Here is a 21,976-nt window from a genome sequence, read left to right as displayed (position 1 = left end):
CCACCAGCACCATCCAACACCCACCAGTACTGCCCAATGCCCACCAGCACCATCCAACACCCACCAGTACCATCCAACACCCACCAGCACCATCCAATGCTCACCAGTACCATCCAACACCCATCAGTACTATCCTACACTCACCTGTACCATCCAATACCCACCAGTATTATCCAGTACCCACCAGTATCATCTGATGCCCGCCAGTACTGCCCAGTGCCCACTAGTACCATCCAATGCCTACCAGTACCATCCAGCAGCCCCCACCATGGGTACCACCCCACAGACCCCCAAATGCATCCAGCTAAAGCACTGAGGGTGCTGAGCCTGCCCCCTCTGCAGGAATGCAGCCCCCTGGCACACCTGGAGACCCCCAGGGTGGGCAGGGATGCAGAAGCCATTGGGGACAGGGCAGAGCAGAGATGGGGACACCATCTTGCCCATCCAGGGGTAGAGCCACCACCCCACATTCCCAGTGTGAGCCCCCGGGTCTCATCCTGCCCACCTGCTTGTCACCCACCTCGGCCTTGAAGTTCTCCAGCTCCTCCTTCAGGGCTGTGATCTCCCCGTAAAGCTGCTCGATTAACCGGTCCCTGGGAAGGAGAGACACAGGGTACCTCCTCAGTGCCATGGGGACACGTCCTGGGAGGGGAGGTGTCCCCTGTGCCACCGCGGCTGTGGTGCTGTTCCAGGAAGGGAGGTCCTGGTACGATCCCGGCCTGCTCACTTGTCATCCTTGTTCATCCCGTTCTGGCTGTTGAAGTTGAAGGGGTCGCAGCTGAAGGCGCTGCCGAAGATGTCGTCAAACTTGTTGTCAAACAGGCTCTGTGGAAAGAGCAGGACGGACCTGGAGTGACCCCACCACCACCCAGGAACCCTCATCCCCTCCATGACCCCAGTGTCACCACCAAACCAGCCCACGAGCTGCCTGGACACTGGGGCTGGATCCCCCCACTGCTCCCAGGGCACTGAATGTGTTGAACTGCCATGGGGCATCTCTGGTCCATCCCCACTTAAGTCCCAGGGGGAGAAGATCCCCAAAGCCGTGTCACCACACGCTCCTTCCCCTCCTCACTCAGTGCCTGGGAACAACCTTTGGTGGAGAGGAGGGTGAAGACCTAAAGTGGCAGATGCTCAAAGCCAAACCTCTCCTCGCCCATCACTGGAGGGCACCATAGCACTGAGCAGCACTGGGAGACAAATCCAGGCTGGCTCAGCCCTGGCAGCACTCAGATGGGACATCCAGCACCCAGCTGGGACATCCAGCTCCCAGCTGGGACATCCAGCACCCACTCACCCCCCTGCAGTGACACTCCCCAGTTCCCAAAGCCATCCCTGCTGTCTCAGCCCCCACCACGGTGTGGATTTGGAGAAGTAACTCCAGGCTCAGAGTTGGAGGGCCCCTGCCACCCTCACCTGCGAGGCCGTGTCCATCTCCACCAGGTCTGTGATGGGCTCACTGTCAGGGGAGGACGCCTCAGCAGGGATCACCACCACGGGGCTGATGTGCTCCGACAGCGCTGAGGCCCGTAGGAAGTTGGGGGGGTTCTGGAGAGGGATGGCAGCAGGGTGAGGGAAAGGGCTGGTACTGCTGCAGGACTGAGGGCATGGCTGGGTGAAATCCTGCCCCAGAGCTGAGCTGGCCAGGCCTTGATCCATGGGAATAGAGCCAGGACCCACAAGGATGGAGCCAGGACCCACAGGGATGGAACTAAGACCCACAGGGATAAAGCCAGGAGCCAAGGGCATGGAACCAAGACCCACAGGGATGGAACCAGTGTCCACAGGGATGGAATCAGGACCCACAGGGATTGAGCCAGGACTCGCAGGATGAAACCAGAACCCACAGGAATGGAGCCAGGATGCACAATAAGGGAACCAGAACCCACAGGAATGGAGCCAGGATGCACAATAAGGGAACCAGAACCCACAGGGATGGAGCCAGGACCCACAGGATGGAACCAGAACCCACAGGGATGGAGCCAGGACCCATGTGGTTGGAGCCAGAGCCCTCAGGGATGGAACCAGGACCTGCAGGAATGGAACCAGGGTCCAAGGAGAGGGAGCCAGGACCCACAGGATGGAGCCAGGACCCAGGGGGATGGCTCTTAGCAAAGGCTTTGGGTTGGTGAGAGAAGGGATCCCACCCCCTGGTCAGACAGCAGCTCCATCCCACAGGACACCACCCAGAGAGGGATGCAAAGATGATCCTCAAGGCCCATGAGCCTCACGTTGCCACCAGCCCCAGGAAGCCAGGTAAGGTGACAGGTGGCTTTTTTGGGGCCTCCCCCAGTGCCACCCACCCCAGAGCTGCCCCTGGCCACGGGGACAGGGAGTGTGGGGACTGGAGACCGTGGGGTCTCACCTCTGGCAGCTGTGGGATCTGAATCAGCCGTTTGAAGTACTGAAGGTTGCTGGAGCGATAGAAGAGGTCCTTGAGCCTGGAAGGAACAGGGAACGGTGAGGGATGGCTCTTGTCCAGCCTGGACAATGTGGGGAGCTCCAACCCCTTGCCTGGCTCCAGGTGTCACCTGGCTGAAGGGGACTGTGGTGTGTGCTGCCACCAAACCCAGGGCAGGTCTTAGGAAGACTCCACTGCCAGCCTCCCACCCTTGGAAAAAACTGACTGCTGGAGGGTTTATCCCATAAACCCAGGGCCTGGTGGGCAGGGAGAAGGATCTGGAACTTGAGCAACCTGGCCTAGTGGAAGGTGTCCCTGCCCACGGCAGGGGGTTGGACTGGATGATCTTCAAAGGTTGCTTCCAACTCAAACCACTCCCTTCCCACCCAAAGCCCCCACGAGCAGGTGTGGGGCTTCCAGCCTGGAGCCAACATCCGCAGTTCCCACAGTTCATCACCTTCAGTTCCCACAGGAGCATCTCACCCAGGAGCAGGGTACTTCCTTCCAGGATTTCCAGTTTTGGGGAGGAGTGGCAGTGCCCAGCCACACCAGTTCTGGCTCCCATCCCTCCCAATCACCTCAGCACCCCAGCTGGGATCTTGGTGATGTTGATACCTGTCCCAAGGTTAGTCCCTGGGGGGTCAGAGCCCACGGCCAGCCCTGATATCTGCTGTTTGCAGTTTGTGACCTTGGTTTTGAACCAAGCTGTCCCTTGGCACCTTGACATCCTCCCCCTGTTCTCAGTGGCCAGATTTTGTTTTGGCTGCCCCGAATAATCACATACCAGAGGCCACAGCACATCCCTGCTCACTGTTTTTCAACCTCTGTGCCCTGGGAGCACCCCCAGAGCACCAGCACTCCAGCTCTGGGCACTTACTTTCGGAACTGCTCCAGGAAGCGATCCCGGTGGCCCTGCAGCGTATCCGCCGGCAGACCTGGAAGAAGCAGCAAGCAGAAACATCACTGGGTGTCTTCATGGATCAGGGGACAAGCTATCAGCACAGCCACATGGGGATGGGTCTTTCCCAGAGATGGCCACCCTCCTCTGGGGGTCCGAATGCTCCCGCTGCAGGAGGGGATCACACCCCAGGGAAGGGGAAAGCACAGAGGTCAGGCAGCAGCCACCACAATTCCAGGTCCTGAGGGACGTGGGTTTGGCGCCGCCTTGTCTTGGCGACTCCTTTTATCTCCCCAAAAAGGCTGGGAAGGGGATGGGGGAGAACAGCCCAGCCTGAGCAGGGTGGTGACCCCCAGTGTCTCCCTCCGTGTCCCTTCCTGCCCAAGGTGGCGGCGCTGGGGACACTCACACGAGTGGAGCTTGAAGAGCAGCTTGACGGTGTAGTCGTAGAGGTGGCTGCAGTCCAGGATGACCTGGATGAGCGGGGCCAGGCGACACTGCCCCGCCGCCGTCACCGACACCGAGCGCGACATGTCCAGGGAGCTGAACACTGCGGGGGGGGAGCACGAGATCGGGATCTGGGAGCACCAGCAGCGCTGGCGGGTGCCACGCTGTGTCTGCCAGATCCACAGATGTCACCCACAGCAAGAGACCTTCAGCTGGAGCAAGATACCCACTGGCCCCTGGGGACCCAGCCTGTGGCCCTGCAGCCGTTTGTGGGGAAATTCCCACCCAGGACTCCCACCCAGGCTGGGGAACACTTCAGCCTGGCACTGTGGCCCTGCAGCTGGGCCTGACCCCAGCAGTGTCCCTGGGCAGAGCTGACACACAGCCCCTGTGTTCTGTCTGTCACTGTTGTCCCACTGGCATTTGAGTGTGCTGGGTGTGCTGGCAGGAGATACTCCAAAACCAGCCAGGAGCACCTGGAGACCATCTCATTCCACCTCCTGCCACAGGCAGGTACACCTTCCACTAGCCCAGGTTGCTCCAAGCCCCATCCAACCTGGCCTGGAACACTTCCAGGGATGGGGCAGCCACAGCTTCTCTGCCCTACTGTGCCAGGGTCTCCCCACCCTCACAGCCAACAATTCCTTCCCAATATCCCATCTATCCCTGCCCTCTGGCAGTGGGAAGCCATTCCCCTTGTCCTGTCCCTCCACTCCTTGTCTCAAGTCCCTCTCCAGCTCTCCTGGAGCCCCTTTAGGCACTGGAAGAGGGTCTCAGGTGTCCCTGGAGCCTTCTCTTCCCCAGGTGAACAGCTCCAGCTCTCCCAGCCTGGCTCCAGAGCAGAGGGGCTCCAGCCCTTGGAGCATCTTTGTGGCCTCCTCTGGACTTGCTCCAGCAGCTCCACGTCCTTCTGATGTTGAGAACCCCAGAGCTGGAGGCAGCTCTCCAGGTGGGAATTCACCAGAGGGGCAGAATCCTCCCATCCCCTGCTGCCCACGCTGGGATCAGCCCAGCAGAAAGGAGGCTTCTTGGGCTGCCAGTGCACATGGCTGAGGCATGTTGAGCATCTCCTCACACCCCCAAATCCTTCTCCCAGGGCTGCTCTCCATCCCTTCATCCCCCAGCCTGGACTGATACCAGGGGCTGCCCTGCCCCAGTGCAGCACCTTCTGCTTAGCCTTGTTGAACTATAATTCAGGTGAAGTGCCCAGAAGAGCTGAGCTGTGGTGCCCTCAGCCAGCACCCCCACAGAGCCTCCCCCAACTCGGCTCAGCCTCCCACGGAGGGCCTGGGCCCCCACAGACCCCTCATCCCACCCTCTGTCAGGGTAGCACAGGGGCTTACCTGTCTGGAAGAGGTTCAGTTCACACTCCAGGTAGTCAAACATCTCCACCGTCAGCTGAAAACTGGGAAACAGGGATAAGGATGGTGGGTGACTGTCCCCATGGCCACCCATGGGCCTCACCCTGTGCCAGGTCCCAGCTTGGCAGGATGAGAGGTGCTCCAGTGTGGATGCACCAGCCTTTCCCAGGGCTCTGCTGGGGCAGGTGGAAGGTCCCATCCCTGCTGGGTGGTGCCCCCCTGGCTGCATCCACCCCTCCCTCACCTCCCCCTGCCCTGCACTCACAAGTTGTTCACGTCGTTCTCCCCGGCCTCGTCCAGCTGCCGGTCGGACATCTGCAGATTCCCAGGGAAGCGGGGATTCTGTGGGGAAACAGGAGTTGGGAAAGGGTTCCAGAGGATCTCCTGCTCTGGAAAAAGCTCTGGGAGCACCAGATCCTGTGGGCTCGGTGCAAAGTCAGCTCCTGGATGTGCCAGGGGGGTGATGTGGGGGCGGAAGGGGGGTAACACAAGGTCTCCAAACCCTGGGTGACCACAGCATCCCTAATCCAGGTGCTTGTGTTCTCCCCAGCAGGAAAAGCTGATTCTCCCTGGGCTGAGAAACCTGCTGAGCAGGGAGGAGCTGTGAACTGGGAGGGGATGGAGCCAATATCTGCCTCAAGGGGCAAAGCCTCCTCATGCAGTCCTGGCATTTTGGGGAAGGTCACATCACACCAACAAACTGAACCAGGGTGATGAGCACAGAAAACACCTCTTTGCAGCAGAGATCTTCCACCTCTGCCCACCTAGGATAGCTGGGAGAGGACGTGTACCCCAAAGCTGAGGGTCTTTTAATGCTTTTTGTAGCCCACCAACTCCCAGGTGTCCCCAAGAAACCCTGGGCCACCATGAATCCTGCCACTCCCAAAACGCTGGTCCTTGGGCTATTTTTGATCCAATTTTGATGGCCACTGGCAGCTTGGGAAATGTTTCATGGAGGCAGCAGGATGGTCATGACAGAGAGGAGGACCCAAGGGGGTGACAGTGTTGCAAAGGCTCTGCCAGCCCCTGTCCTGTCCCTGTCACCCCTTGCTGCAGCCTTGGGGAAGGGGGGCTCACCTTGGTGTGAAATTCCATCTTGGTTCTCAGCAGTTTGAGGTAGATGCTGCAGAGCTGCCCGTAGCCCTCGCTCAGGTGGCCCTGGAGACCCCAAAAAGCTGTTGAGATCCAGGGCACGCTGCAGAAAAGCCTTTTCCCCCTGCAGAGCGAGTGACCCCTCCCTCACCTCCCCAAAACCACAGCCAAACGCTCCTCGCTGGCACCCAGCCCCTGGATGCAGGTTGGCTTCACTGAAAGGTTTTGGGTCACAACCTTCTCATCACCTTCTCTGCACATTTCAATGTGGCTTTTGACCATCAAAGCCGAGTTTTACTGGGTTTTGCCATAAAATGGGAAGGAGGCCTTCGATTTTGGTGGGAGGGGACACGAATGTGACCGGCAAACCCACCCCAGGGAGGTGGTGGCAGCCCTGGGTCAGCCACGGCTGTGCTCAGCCCCTGGATCGTCCTGGGAGAGAGAATCCCCCAAGCCTACAACCCCCCAGCCTGACCAAGGGACCCCCGGGGTGTCCCCACCATGGTGGCCACTCACCCACATCCTGCTCATGTCACTCAGCTCATTCTTGTATCTCACGGAGTCTTTCAGGACCTGGAGGAACGACGGAGACAATCAGCAGGCAGAGCACCAGGAAAAAACGTCCTACACTTGGAGTTGGCAATTGGGGTGAGGAATGGCAGGTCTTGGTGCATTCTCAGCCCTTTGTCCTGCTGGTGGTGTCACCACTGCCAGTCCCAGGTGTCCCAGTTTCCCCATCCACCTCACTGGTGGCTCCTGCACTGAGCGGTTTCCTCTGGCACCGGCACTGCCGTTGGCACCGGGGTTTGGAGCACAGGGGTTTGTGGCCAGGGCACCACTGGGAAGGCTCTGGCACCAGTTCCCATGCAGAACTGACCCCCACGAGGGCACCAACCCTCTGTGAGGGCATGGCACCAGTCCCCACCTGGGACTGGCCCCCGGGAAGGTACTGACCCTCCAGGAGAGCTCTGGCACTGGTGCCCTCTCAGGACTGATTCCCAGGAGGGTACTGAACTACCAGGAGGGCACTGATCTCCCAGGAAGGCTCCAACTCCAGTACCCACCCAGGACTGACCCCCCAGGAGGGCACCCACCCACCAGCATCTCCCACTGCCCGGTGCAGCCCCATGGGAGAAAGGATTTGGCCCCGGGGCAGTGGCTGAGCTGAGCTTTGGGCACTCACATTGGAATGTCCATCCCGGAGGAGCTTGTGGAAGACGTGGCAGAACTTCCAGCAGAGCACGGCATTGCCGGACAGTGGCAGCCGGTTCACCACTGACCAGAAGGTCTGGGCTCCCTTCTCGTGGTGTGTGCCCAGGATACACGGTGCTGGATGGTCAAGGAAACGCTTTTTGGCTTCCCATTTTTTCCCATTTGGTGATGAAGAGCGGTCACCCAAGGCCAGCTGTACCCACAGAGCCCAGGGGGGCCAGGCCACCACAGGGAGCTGATGCTGCCCAGCCCAGACACACACTGTCCCCAAGGATGGCACACACTGTCCCCAAGGGTGGCACACACTGGCCCCTCTCCCCCAGCCCCAGATCACCACTCTGGGAAAACCATGGCATGTGGCTCTGCCCCCACCAAGCCTTCCCAGCTGCCCACCCACGATACTGGGAATCTGCTTTTAGTGGCAGTGTGCTCAAGCATCCTCACCCCAGGACTCCAACCTGCTGTGGGTACCTTCCCCTTCAGCCCTCCCATGGGATGGCAGTGCCAGGAGCACCAGCCTGGGCACCCCTGACACTTGGAGGTTGTGGCAGCAGGAGCAGGGAACCTCTGCCATGGTGGAAACACCCCCAATAGCCCCTCAAGGTCCCACCCCACCACCCCCAGCACCTTTCCCCACACTCCCTCTTGCTGCTGCCCCTTTTCTGAGCAGCCCCAGCCCCTCTCCCACGCTCCTTGTCCCACAGCCAGCTTTGGGAAGGATATTCCTGGCGTGTTTCTCCTTGACAGCCACTTCCTGCGCATTAATGGCCTTATTGATGCTGACGGTCTGCAAGGGAGAAGTGGTGGAGGGGGGTGAGATGGGAAGGGTTTGAGCTCCCCCCTGGTCCCCCCTCACCCACTGAGACCCCCTGGCTCTGCCGGCACCTGCCAGTGCCTGGGTCCCATCCAGGTCCCTGGCCCTGCTCGTGCCAGCTGGATGCTGACCTTTCCCGGATGCCTTTCTGGGATGTGGTTGGCATCCGCCGGGTTCAGCTGCTGCCAGGACTCATTTACTCGGGATAATAACGATGCAATTAAAGCAGTGCCCACAAAGAACCCTCTGCTGCCCTTGGAGCGCTGGGACAGGCGGAGGGAAGGAGAATCCCTCCCCTGCCCTTGGATCACAGGCAGCAGCTGGCGGCGCCTACTCTGCTTTTGAGGGAGCTGAGTGGGGAGGACAATTCAGAGACCACTGCAAATCGGGCAGTGGGGTGGCAGGACCACCTCCAGGGCTGCCTGGCAAGGTCCCAGCTGCTCCATGGATTAGAGGGAGAGGAGCTGGACCCACAGGCAGGATTTCCTGTGCAGGTGTTGGGGACCTCAGGGAGCTCACACTGAGGAGCCTGGGCAGAACCAGCCACCATTTATCCTTTGGAAAGCAGTGGCAGCCACTGGAAGCATTTTCCAGGCAGGATTTTTAACCCTACCCCATTTCTGATCCTACACAGGGGCACAGTGATGCTGGCTCGGGGTCACCCTCTCCCCAGGCTCCAGTGCTTCCCTGGCACCTGCTCCATGAGGATCCTGCTGCCCAGGGAAGGAACCATCTGGCTCAGCACTGCCAGGAGTAGCTCATTACTGACATAAACCAATTAAAACACAGGGATTAATCCCAACACCTCCCTCACTGCAATCCTGTGATTCTGCTTCCTGGCCCCCTCCAAGGTGGCCCCGCATGGCTTCATCCCCACGGACCACGGTGACTCTGTGCTGAGCAGGGCTGGGGGGGTCCTTAGGACCCCAAATATGGTGGGATACAGCCCAAATCCCCCAGAAAGTCCCTCTGCCACCAAAGCATGTCCCAGCTGGAGCAGGAGCAACAATGGGCCGAGACAGAAGTGACCTCACCCCCAGTGCACCCCCAGCCCAGCACTCCCATCCCAGAGCTGAGCACCCCCTTAGCTGAAGCTGCATCCTGGTGTCCCAGTATGAACCAGTTCTGCTGTGGGGATGCTGCTGCTCCGTGGTGTTTGCAGCCCCATCCCTAGGGCACATCACCCTCACCACTTACTGGTGACCATGACCAGTAAAGACCACGGAGGTGACCACAGAGGTGACCAGCAAGATGCTGGAGGTGTATTTTGGGGTGTCAGGGGACCTGTACTGCCAGTTGCAAGGCACCCATCCCAGGCACCCAGAGCAGAACCTGGATCTCAGCTTGGTTTTTTAAGGAGAGCTGAAAGGAACACTGGCAATGGAGAGTCCTGAGCCCACCAAACACCCCTTCCTGAGGAGCTGGATGGAGGTAACAGGTTCCCAGCACATGAGGACAAGGGTGGGAGTCACCTCTGCAGCTCTGCTCATCCCAGAGACCACAGCCCCTCGTCAGGAAAACCATATAAATCAATTCAGCATTAAAAAAATCCCAACATAACCCATCAGGAAGGTGCCTCTGCCAGCAGCCACAGCCTGGAGAGGGATGTCCGTCCCTCTCCAGAGGCTTGGAGTAAGATGCCCACATCCCAACAGTGCCAACAGACTGGGGGATGCCAGTATCCCAACAGCCATCCCCAAGCCCCCCACTCCATTTGGAGCACACACGATGTCCGTGTGGATGGCAGAAAGGTTTTCCAGGGTAAAGCGGGATCCCACATTCCTGTCCTGGTTGCTGTGGACATCCCATGTCCCCACTGCATTCCCAGGAGGGCAGGGCAGGGGTCCCATTCTGGGAGCCACCTGGAGAAGCCTGAAGTGCCTCTCCAGCAGCTCCGGCAGTGCCCACATGAGCAAAGCAGAGAAACACGGAGCAGCAGCGAGGGACCAAGGCTGGAAGTGTCACCTCCAAGGGATCAGCGGGGTCACGGAGGGTGATTTGGCTGCAAAACTGGGTCAGGAAGGAGGGAAAATTGGGGCTGCCTGGACAGTGAGCCCTGACCTCTTTCTTACAGAGGATCTTTCACCCTGACTCCCCGGCGCTGCTTCCCAACAGCATCTCGCTCCTGCAGCTGATGGAATTTGAATTTTAATTTAATTATGAGCTTCTAATCTAAGAGGGCACCTTCTGACCCACCAGGCCACATCCTGGGCAGCTCTGCTCCAGCTCTGGTTTTGTGCTGATGGGGGGATGTCAACCCCCATCCCTGTGCCCACGGGTGCCCAAAGGGAACAGGGCAGGGGACACAGGGGACATGGGGCTGTCCCACACCCCACCCTGCTGCCAGGACAGGAAACCCCGGGGTTTCCTCTTGTGCAACAGGCCCGGAGGGAAGTGGGAGGAGAGGCCGGAGGGGCCATTGCACAAGGGGAGGTTTGAGGGGTGACGCTGCAATCCCGACACCCCGGTGGGACAGAGCTCAGTGGGGCAGGACCTGGGACAGGGCTGGGCACGGGGCTCTGCCAGGCTGGAGAATGGCTCCATGGGTGCTGCAAGGGCTAGGAATGCTGCAAGTGCTGGGAACACTGCAAGGGCTGGGAATGCTACAAGCACCATTAGCTTTCCACCACTGAGCAGAGCAAGGAAATCCCACTGGCATGAGCATAGAAAGGCTCAGGCCATTTGGGAGAGGAGCAATTTGGGACTATCTGTCCCAGAGCAGTAGGACCTGCCCAGATGCCTTTTCCTCCCTCTGCAACACCCAGATGGTTCTCAGGAACCTGTGGAAGGTCTCTTGCCCACGGCTTGATGGGCCACCATAGCCCTGTCCCATGGGAATTCAGTGCCGAATCCCACTGGCAACGAGCACTGCCAGCCCTTGGGGTGATGTGGACTAACCCCATGGGAATCCCCAACCCCAGACTCAGCCCAGCCCCTCCCACAAGGAGAGGCCACAGAAGGACAGAGTCCCCAAGCGGGGTGACCCCCCGTCCATGGCTCACGTCACGCGTCCGGGTGTGCGGCCGCCGGCTCCAGACAGGGACAGAGGAGCCCAAAACTGCATGGAAGGAGTGGGACAGGGTGACAGAGACTCTCTGAGCCCCAAGACACACTTCCCTCTGTCACACACATCCTCACCCCCCATCAGGTCTCCCCAGATTACGCTCTCAGGCTCTGATTCCAACATGTCCCGTTCGGAGGCGAAGAGCCAAGCTTGGCTCAGGAGCAGCGCGACGCCTTCCCGCTTCTTTCATTTCCAAAAGGAAATGAGTGTTGATTAAAGAATCCAGAGCTACTGCAAATTATTTGGAGAAACTGAGTAAGTCGCAGTGCAAATCCTCTTAGCAATGCTCCCTCATTTCTCCTTAATTCCTTTCTATAAATGGAGAGCCGGGACGGAGCATACCTCTGGAAAACCGCTCGCAAGCCCTGCAGACACAGGGGCTCCGGGAAGGGAGTGAGCAGGGAGACCTGACTACAACAAGCCTGGAAGGAAAATCCACGAGCCTAATTAAAATGCAGATCCCAGCAGAGCAAAGCTTGGCTCTGGCCCTGGAGGTGTGCAGGACACAGGGTGTAGGGAGCTCTTCCGAGGGCGCGTCTCTTTAAACATTACTCACCATCAGCACAGCTCAATGGCAAATCCCGGCCTTGTCGGGGCTCAGGGGAGGTTTTTTCTGGCAAAATCCTGGAGTCAAGCCAGCTGGAGAACACCAGGGATGCTCAAAGCCCTGCTGGGGACTGGTGGGAGCTCCTGGGAACACTTGGGGTGGCCATGGTTCCCCCCATGCTGGGTGCCCATGGCCTGACAGCAGCAGCAGGAGCAGGGAATGAGCCTGGCTTTGTGCCCACCAGCAGCTGGAGGGAAAGGGAGGCAGGAAGGCAGGAAAGCAGTGCCAGCAGGGCTGGCTGTATGTAAAACCCAGGGATATATTTCTACATGTCGGGTAAGAGAGGTTGCTCAGCACAATCCAATCTTCCTGCTCAGTCCTGAAGGCTTCCTGTGAGCATGGAGTGAGGGGACAGGAAAAATACCTTCCCAACACTTAATCCAGGCTATTTGGCTTCATCCACTGCTGGACCCATGAGTTTGGAAAGCAAGTGCTCCTCTCCTGGCTGAGCACATGCCAGAGCTGCTCCAGGGATGAAGCTCCTTGTCCAGGCTGTGTGAGCACCTGAAGGTGCTGCTGCTCTTCTTGTCTCCTCCTCCCTCCAAATGAGAAGTAATTCCCACAATGACACAAGTCTCAGATTTCCCATTGCTGGAGCCACAAAAACAACCATTTTCCCCAAAGCAGTGATGTTTTCCAGCAGTAGAGACCCCAAAACCTTGCTGCATTCGCTGGGCTCACTCCCAGTGGCAGTGGCTCAAGATGTCCCTCTCCAGGAGGAGATGCTGATGCCACCAGCCCCAGATGCCAGCAGGAAGAGGAGCAAGGTGTCCAGTGATAGCCCTGAATCCCAAGGGACGTCAGCATGGGGGCCTTGGGTGGGTGTTTGGGGACACCCTGCACATGGAACACCCCAAACCAGCGTCACTGGGAAGGCAGCCACAGGCTCTGGGAGCCACATTGGAATCCGATGGCATCACCATGATGCTCTCCTTGGCAGAGACCTGCCCTGGCATCGCCTCCTCCAAGTCTGCTCTCCCGAGGCTGGCAGGATGATGACTTCAGACTGATGTCATCCTTGGTGCACCCACTGCCGGCCCCTCCGGGGCTCGGCGATGCCAACGGAGCAGTGTTATGGAGGAGCTCTTCCAGCACAGGTGGGGCTTCCAGGGAAAAAAACACCTGGGCTAGATAGTGGAGGGGTGGTGTGAGGGTCAGGAGGTCTCCAACCACAAGGAGACACACGAGGCTGGAAGCTGCTGTCTGACTCCCACCACGCCTTTGCCTTGAGAGCTCTTGTCTGTTATCATGGTAGGAAGACCAAAATAAGTTGTAGGATGCCCATTTGGAGCGTGCCTGGACAGCCCACCCCACCAGCTGCCAGCTCCTCCAGGGCAGCAGAGGTTGGGATCCACAGGGTGATGCTCCCATGAGCTGTGTGCGCAAGGACTTGACCCACTGCTGGCTCTTCCAGAGCCTCCAGAGAAAATCCTGAGTTTCACACCACCAGGAGAGCTGGGGCAGGATGAGACAGCACGATCCCATTGCTCCTCCACCTTCGAGGCAAAGAAGGAAGACAACCACCCAAGTGATACATGGTGGGTCCTGAAGGCTCCAATGAGACACCCGATGCCAGGAGGGAAAGCTGGGCTGATCCCAGGAGGGGTTTGGCTCCACCAACCCCGGAGACAAGAACTCACCACTGTGAACATATCACTTCCCACCATGAGGAACCAGCACCTGGAGTGCTGGGCCACTGGGTTTCTCCAGGGCCACGAACAACTTTGCAGATAAATGAACAATTATGCAGATTAGTTACTCAGACATGTGGTTTTTAAATCCAGTTTAAAGGACGTGGACTTTTCCAATACACAGATAAACTTTGGAGGAAAAAAAAGGATGGTGAGGAAAATGATTTTGGGGAGAACAGCCGGCAAAAAGCGAGGCTACATAAGCCAGACCTCAGTGACCACAGGGGAAGCTCATACCTTAAAATTCGGATCCTCAGCTCCTGCTGCCGGGCATTTCCAACCCCCCCAACACAACCAGAGCCCATCACGGGGGGGGCTGGATCTGAGGCGAGGCAGAAATCCAGGAGGATCCCCAGGATCCTCACCCCTCCATGACTGCCCCCCACAAAACCCACGCACATCCCCTCATTACTCTCTCCACTTAATCACTGCTCGCTCTGACCCCACGTGTCCAGCCGGCTCGAGCCTTTCCCACAAGCTGCCCCAATATCCAGGCTTTTAATTTTAAATGGGGATTTTATGCAAGGATAATCTCTTCCAGCAGCAGTGATTTCTGTCTGGGGAGGGAGGGTGGCTGTGTCTGCCAGGGTCAGTGGTCCAGGAAGGTCTTCCACCACCTTCAAATATTCCTGAAACATTCCCAGTGGTCCTGACTGGAGTCTTCTGCCTCCCAACAGATGCAAATATTTGGGCATTTTTTGGGACAGGAGGAAATAAAGGAGCAGATTTAAGGAGCCCATATCCAGATGTGAATTTCTGTGATCAGCTGCCATCCAGGACACACCTTCCTTCCAGGAACACGAGGGTGCCTGTCACCCTAGCAGGATGCTCCCAAATTAAGCTGGGATGTGGAGCAGGGTGGTGCCAAGGTAGTGTTGGTGGAAATTCTTCCTTGCAGTGCTTCTGGGTGAGCAGCAACTCCTGGGAGCAGGATGGGGAATCCCTCACCTGTCATACCTCCAGGATATCTGGATCCTGCATCCCTCCTCCATTATCCCCCGGGATATCTGGATCCTGCAATGGTGCCAAGAACAGCCAGGACCTGCATGGGCTCCACGCTGCACCTGAGGGACCTGCTGGAGCACCGGGAAAAGCCAAATCCCTCTTCCCGGGTGAACAGCACAGGGACGACCACGCTCCCTGCAGGAACGGACCCTAAAACCCCACTTTTCACCCCAAACTTGTTTCTATCCCTTATACCTGGGTGAGCTGCTGCTGTGACAGCAGCACTGGGCGTGGGGACACGGATGCATGGAGACATGGATGCGTGGGGACACGGGTGCTGCTGGAGGCATGGATGTAGGGAGACATGGATGCGTGGGGACGCGGGTGCTGGTGGAGGCATGGAAGCACGGAGAGAGACATGGATGCACGGGGACACGGGTGCTCGTGGGGACACCGGGTGCTCGCGGGGACACCGGGTGCTCGTGGCACCGCCTGAACCCAGCCGAGCCGAGGGCCGGGGGGAGGCGAGTTACACGGGTGGGCGGGTGGGAGCGAACCCTCCCCGGCTGCATCACCGCGGGGACGAGCCCCCCGCGGCCGCCACCCGAACCATCCGCGCTCCCCGCGCCGTTCCACCGCGAACCGCCGGTACCCGAGGCGGGCACCGACTTCCCCGCGTCGGAGCTTTCCCGGACGCGACCCCGGAATGCCCCTGGATGCCGGTCCGCGGGGGCGGAAGGCGGAGGGGGTGCGATGCTCCCCGGGAGGGGTGGGGGGGATGTCCCGGGGTGTCCCGGGGGCTCGCACTTACCACCTTGCCCAGCTCCATGGCGGGGGCTGCGGGGGTCGGTGCGGGCTCAGCGCGGCGCGGCGGCGGCGGCGCCCATGGCGGCGGCCCCGGGGGCGGCGGCGCTGGAAGGTTCTGCCGGGCAGAGGCGGCGGAGCGGGGCGGGAGGAGCGGGGGGTGCGGGGAGGGGGCGGGTGGTGCGGGGAGGGGGCGCACGGGCGGTGCGGGGCGGAGGGGGGCTCCGCGCCCCCCGGGGCAGCCGGTGCGAGCCTTGCCCGAGCCCTGCCCTCCTGCTCCATGTCCTGCCCCCTCCTGCTCCACGTCCTGCCCTCCTGCTCCACGTCCTCCCCGCTGCCTGAGCCCTGCTTCGTCCCCCGCCCGACCCCCGGCCCCACTGCCAGATCTGCTGCCCCATCGCTGCCCCCCTGCTCCATCCCGTGCCTCATTCCCTGCCCCACCTTGCAGCATCCTGCTCCACCACCTGCCCCACTGCCAGACCCCTTGCTCTACCCTGCCTGGCCTCCTGCCCCACTGACAGATCTGTTATCCTATCCCTGTTCCCCTGCTCCATCATCCCTTGTTCCACCTGCACCCTCCTGCTCCATCAACCTGCCCCACTGCCAGATCCCTGTCTTACCCCCTGTCTGACCCTCTACTCCTATGTAGATCCCTGCTCTTCTCCCTGCCCCCTGCCCTACCCCTGTGTCTGCCCCATGTTCCTGCCCCATCCCCTGTGCCACCTGCACCTCCTGCCCCACAGCCTGGACTCCCTGTCCCACTGCCAGGGATCCCTGTCTTATCCCTGTGTGACCTCCTACCCCTGTGTGACCTCCTACCCCTGTTTTTCCCCCCCAGCTCCATCCCCTGCCCCATCTCTGTGCCTGGGGGTGAAGCTACACTGGCAGGTCTGGCTGGGACCTGCTCAGGGTTCCCTCGCCCCGGAGCCCACTCGGCTGCCGGAATCTCGGTTCCAACAACAAAAGCAATTAAACCAGCGTGCTAACGAGCCCTGTGCCCCGAGCCAACCACTCACAGGCTTGCTGACCACCACGGCCACCTCACCACGGCACAGGCAAGCACCCAGGCAGGAGCTTTCCCAGCTCCTCCCTGTGCTCAAGGAACATTTTCCAACGGGAGGCACAAAAGAAACGCAAACAATTCTTCTATCACTCCGTGAATCCCCCAAAAGCAACCCCAAAGCACCACCCGGCCCCTCGGCTGCGGCGGCAGAGACGCTTCGGAGCCCGGAGAACAAAGTGCTGCTGCTGCGGGGCCGGCCCGGCCAACACGTTAATCCCTCGGGATTACTGCAGTCTAGTCACGGCTCAGCCACTTACTCCGGGATGGTGACTTGGCCTCTCTTAATGAGATAACAGGATCCCACATCCCCGAGGGAACAGAGAGCTGCCACCCCTGTGCCCTGCCAGCACCCAGCTCTGCACCCAGCCAGCTCATCCCAGCCTTGGGGCAGCTTTTAGGGCCAGACTAGGTCGTGTTTTCCTCAGGTGGCTGTTAAAGCCCCTGCTGAGATTCCTGGGATGGAGGGGTGGATGGAGCACCGCACTGCTCGCCTCAGGGCTCGTGGCTCATGGTTTTTTTGCTGGACCAAATGTGTTTCGCTGGACCAGATGGTTTCAAGCAGCAGCCAAATTCCTCTGGGAGCAGAGTCTGGAGGCTGGGAATGAGCCTGGGGCAGTGCTCTGGGGGCAGGTGCATTTCCTGATGGCAGGTACCCACCCTTTGCTGGGGGGACCTGCCCCTGTTGGGGGACCTGCCCCTGTCACAGGGACCTGCCCCATCAAGGGGATGGGGTCTGTGCCCTCCCCCCACTGAAGCCCCTTGGCAAGCGATTCCCAGCCGTGGAAAGTGAGAGCTTGGATCCTTGCTGTGCAGCCCAGCCCCCAGCTCAGCGTTCCCCCTGGTTTAAAGGGATCCTGGAATTAATTAATTCCCCTTTAGCTGGGTTTAGCATCACTCTGAACCCGATGCCATGACTGCTGCTGCCCTGGGATGTCCTGCAGGTAAAATCCAGGATTCCCAAGGCACCGTCTCCAGAGGCACCAAGAAGCCAGGCCACTGCTTCCAGAGGCCACAGCCCTGCAATTAGCACTTGGCAATCAGGTATTAATAGCTCATTTGCATGAAGAAACCTTCAGGTAGGTATGCAAATAACACAGCCAAAAACAAAGAACATGCTCTGGACCAAAACCAGTCCCTCCCACACACACAGGATGGATGGGACTTTCCCTACGATGCCACCTGCATGAAAAATAGCCTGTAAAATAATATCCAGGATCCATCCTTTATCTCTAGTTGCTGTAATGCCATTGGAACACGCCATGCCAGGCTGCCCACCTCCCACCCACAGGCTCTGAGCTCCCAGCATCCCTCCTTAATCCCCCAAATTAAGTCAGCTCGTCATCATTAACCTTATTTTCCCAAATCAAGCTTTCAGAGCAGCTCTCCCTTGAACAAAGCACTCAGCTCAGGGGGGGAAGGTGGTTATTGCTGCCATGGAGGGGCTCCTGCAGACCCTGCAGAGCTGGGACATCCCAGTGTCTGAGGCCAGTTCCTCATGGATGAGCTGCTCCAACCAGCAAAGCCCAGAGTTTGGAGACCACCAGGAAGCACTTGGAACAAAAGCAGAGAGCTCCAAATCCCGCTGGCTTCACAGCGTGGGGGGCTTCAGTCAGGGGGCAAAAATAGAGCCCAGGCAGCTCTAGGAGAAAACAATTTTGGGAAGGTCCCCGGAGCAAAGGGAAACCACAATTCCCCACTGGCCAGCAAAGATGGAAGCACCAAGCAGGGATAACAGCTCAGGAGGGGCTGGTGTGGCCTGTGAGGACACATCCCATCCCTACAGGGATGCACTGTGGAAGGAATTTCCTTCTTGCTGTGGTTCACTGCACTGCTGTGAGGACACAGGGGTGAAGAGCCACTCCAGGCTCCATGGTGCTCCCAGGTTATTCCCAGGGGCTCCCGTGAAGAGCTGGGAATATACAGAGCATCCCACTCGGGTGTGCAAACCCACACACTTCATCCCAGGCTCCAGCAACCCCCTCCAGGGCTGCATCCCATCCCAGAAATTTGGGATGAGCTTTCAGAGGCCCAGCTCTAGCAAGCCTCTCTGGAGTGAATGTGCTCCAGGTGGGATGGAGGGAATTAGGGGGATGCACTGATGGGGCTGCTGAACAACTACAGGGCATCACAGGCACTGCCTCCACTGGGGTAGGAAGGGACCTTTCCTGCAGGGAATAGGGAAGGCAAAGCAGGAGAACCAGGACCTCCCCTGGAGAACCAGGGAGGAGGCAGCCCCTCACTTCCCCTTGTCCCATGAGTGCCTTCATCCCCCTCTGGCTGATCTGGAGAGCTGGAGAGTTCCCTCCTCTCCCTCCAGTTGTCCTGAATCTCCTTGGGAGCTTCACTCCAAGCCCCTTTTCTCCCCCCTGCCCCCTCTGTCCTCCTGACTCTCCTGCCAGATGCTGGCACAGTGCATGTGGTTGGGACCACGATGGATGAAGGAGGAAGAGACATCCATCATCTTCCCCACCCGCTGGAGGCTCTGCAAGCAGCTTTTAAACTCTGTTTCGGCAACTGCCTCCCATTAAAATGACAGAAATTAGGGTAAAATGTCTCGTCAAATGTGTCCTTTTGCCATCACAGCCCGGTGAGGATCGTTGGAAATGCTCTCCCAGGCTTTGGCTTTTATTGCTTTTACATCCCCGACTTCTGCTGGAGCTCAGGGCAGGATGGAGTGGAAAACCTGGGCCATGCTGCTCCAGGGAGCACTTACATGCCTCTCAAAGGTCTCCTTCCCTATTTTCCCCCTCCTTCTGTTCATTTTACCAGGTCTAAAAATACTCAGAAGCCTTTAAAACCCTCTTCCCCTGCAGCCGCCTCCCTCCTGGATGACTAATAATATCTGTTGCTCTCTCTTGATCTCTCTGTATTTCCCAAGTATTCCCCAAGGGAAGGAACCAAACTGGAGCTGTGCTCCCAACCCACCCCTGAGATCCACAGACTCCTAAATTTGTTTTCCTCAAGGAATGGCATTTTTTTCCCAGCTTCTCGGGTGTAGGAGCAGTTTAAACCCACCTCCTCAGCTCACAATAAATTACTCCTGCTCCATGGCTTAACTCTGCTCAGTGCTGCTAGAGCATCGTTCTGATATGGGAGCTCCAGGATCCTGGGATTTTCGGAATAGCAGGTTCACTGGGAAAACCATCAGGCACTTAGAAAACTATTTATTGTCTATTTTGCAGGTTTCAGCTCTTTCCAGCAGCTCTCCAGCCTTGGAGCACTCCCTTGGGGATGTGCTGTGGAGGCTGGATTAGGCTGGGTTTGATGTCTGGTCCTTGGAGTTGGATGAGCAGCACAGGCTGTGCAAGGAGCTTGGATTTTAGGAGAACAGGGTGAATGCTGGGCATTGGGGGGGTGTTTGGGATAGTGGGATTTGGAGGGAATCCCCACCTTGCTGTCAGTGTTGGTGGCAATGGCGCTTTTTTCCCACTAAACTGGGAAACTGGGATGTTGGAACACTGTAACAGGGATCAGCTTTCCTGACTGATCCCCTGCACTGCTCCATGTCTTTCTGAAACAGAGCCAAGGCCTGTGCCAGGCACATTTCCCACTGCCAGCAGCACACCACGGATTAGTCAGGATCCAGAGATGGAGCAGCACTTGGCAGAAGCTGGAGGTGTGATGAGTTTCTCAGGACTCAGACTCTGCAGTACGGCCAAACCCCTTGGGGCTGATTCCACCTCATCACGATTTTCCAAAGGGATCCAGCAACAACCAACCTTTGGAAATCCCTCACACTAACACTGGTGAAGTAAAAAAAGTCCCCCAAACCATCATGGTCCTGCTGAACCAGCTGCTTTCTGCCCCAACCCTGCCCTGCACAGACGCAGATTTAAAAGGCATTTGGGTGCTGTGACACTTCTGGAAATCCCCCCTGCCCGGATAATGCCCAAATACCTTTGCAAATCTTGATTTAGGAAAAATATCCGCTCGGGAGCGGTGCTTAAAAAGCTCAAGGCCACTTTCAAATCCTTGTAATGCTGCAGTTCCCTGGGCATGTGAAAGCGAGAGGAAAAAGCAGATCAGGCTGAAGTGGGCATGGAGCCAGGGCTGGCGGCCATGCCCAGGGCTGTGCTGGCACAGAGAGGGCAGGAGCGGGCAGGAGGAGGCAAGAGTGGGCAGGAGGAGGCAGAAAGAGGCCGGAGCAGCCATGAGCAGGCAGAAGGAGGCAGGAGTGGGTAGGAGCAGAGGCAGGCAGGAGAAGGCAGAAAGAAGCAGGAGCAGCCAGAAGTAGGCAGAAGGAGGTGAGAGTGGGCAGGAGCAGGCAGAGGAAGGCAGGAGTGGGCAGGAGTAGCCAGGAGCAGGCAGGAGGAGGCAGAGGCAGGCAGGAGAAGGCAGGAGTGGGGAGGAGTAGGCAGGAGCAAGCAGGAGGAGGCAGAAGGAGGCAGGAGCAAGCAGGAGGAGGCAGGAAGAGGCAGGAGGCAGAGGCAGGCAGGAGAAGGCAGGGGTGGGCAGGAGCCGGGAGGAGCAGGCAGGAGCAGGCAGGAGTAGCCAAGGGGTTATTTCAGTGCTGAGCTCCACCAGCTCCTCACCATGACTGGCCCAGCACGGGGAGCTGGGAGAGGAGCAGCCCTTCCACATGGCCCCAAGCAGAGGATCCATGAAGGGCTCCCAGGGCCCAGCACATGATCCCTGTGGGACACAGGGGTGTGGGTGAAAGCGGCACCGCTGCCAGCCCGGGCTGTGGGCAGGGAGCCCAGCTCTATTATCCCCCTGCCTTTACAGGAAGCAGCTTGGTTGTGTTGTCAATATACAGATTTTCTTTAAAACAATCAAAAAGCAAACGCCGGGTCCACGGTGCCGCGATCGACCCTTTGGTATTTTTAGCTGCCAGTTCAATCCATCCCTGTCAGTGTTACAGCAACCACAGAGCCCCGTGGAACACGGCTCAGCAGGGCTGCTCCAAGGTGAGCACAGCTCAGGGAGCAGCAAGGCAATGCCAAAGGGATTAAAAATGCAAGAGGGAAAGAGAGAGGCAGGATAAGCAGCATCCTCCCCCCTCACTGCTTCAGCCTCCTGCCAGGTAAATCCTCCCATCCAAACCTGGAACAGTAAAGCTCCTTTTCTCCACCTAGGAAGTCACAGAAAGGGTGAGACTGAGCTGAGTGGTGCAGTGGATGGGCTGGAGGGAAGGGAGGGCATCCAGAGGGAACTGGACAGGCTGGAGCAGTGGGTACATGGGAACCTCATGAGGTCCAACCAGGCCAAGGGCAAGGCCATGGACCTGGGTCAGGACAATCCCTGATACCAGCCCAGGCTGGGGAGGTCTGTGAGGACACCAGAGGTCTGTGAGGATAAACACTCCCAGCATCTCTCTCCATCCATGGGGCCATTTACCCCCATCAAAGGCTCCCAGATTTGTCCTTCCTTTTCCACTTGCAGCCCCTCCATATCCTGGATCCACTGTTTCTATAGTGATTCAGGGGATTCCACCACTATCCTTTCAGTAGATGGTTGATGGATGGATAGATGAGAGTGGAGATGGATGGATGGAGGGATGGAGGGATGGATGGACAGATGGTTGGAGGGATGGATGGATGGATGGACAGATGGTTGGATGGATGGATGGATGGAGGG

General features: G+C 58.5%; 1 protein-coding gene across 3 annotated transcripts in view; it reads right to left on the bottom strand.

Moving 5' to 3' along the window:
- HIP1 (huntingtin interacting protein 1) overlaps nucleotides 1-21,976 on the bottom strand; it is a 45,762-nt gene that overhangs the window by 7,762 nt on the left and 16,024 nt on the right. For 2 of the 3 annotated variants that reach the window (XM_027669000.1, XM_027669001.1), the window contains exons 2-13: nucleotides 8,135-8,198; nucleotides 7,383-7,525; nucleotides 6,716-6,772; nucleotides 6,185-6,265; nucleotides 5,373-5,449; nucleotides 5,090-5,151; nucleotides 3,709-3,849; nucleotides 3,279-3,336; nucleotides 2,366-2,441; nucleotides 1,417-1,548; nucleotides 728-825; nucleotides 521-593 (exon numbers count right to left, since the gene is read on the bottom strand). In XM_027669000.1, coding sequence (XP_027524801.1) covers nucleotides 521-593; nucleotides 728-825; nucleotides 1,417-1,548; nucleotides 2,366-2,441; nucleotides 3,279-3,336; nucleotides 3,709-3,849; nucleotides 5,090-5,151; nucleotides 5,373-5,449; nucleotides 6,185-6,265; nucleotides 6,716-6,772; nucleotides 7,383-7,525; nucleotides 8,135-8,198 — 1,062 coding nt within the window. Of the gene's footprint in view, nucleotides 1-520; nucleotides 594-727; nucleotides 826-1,416; nucleotides 1,549-2,365; nucleotides 2,442-3,278; nucleotides 3,337-3,708; nucleotides 3,850-5,089; nucleotides 5,152-5,372; nucleotides 5,450-6,184; nucleotides 6,266-6,715; nucleotides 6,773-7,382; nucleotides 7,526-8,134; nucleotides 8,199-15,343; nucleotides 15,435-21,976 lie in introns of those variants that run through there. The other variant, XM_027669002.1, reaches the window with a different exon arrangement.

The sequence above is a fragment of the Corapipo altera genome, unplaced genomic scaffold (genome assembly GCF_003945725.1).
Source record: "Corapipo altera isolate COAL_440 unplaced genomic scaffold, ASM394572v1 187, whole genome shotgun sequence".
Taxonomy (NCBI): Eukaryota; Metazoa; Chordata; class Aves; order Passeriformes; family Pipridae; genus Corapipo; species Corapipo altera.
This window is presented reverse-complemented; position numbering and strand designations above follow the sequence as displayed.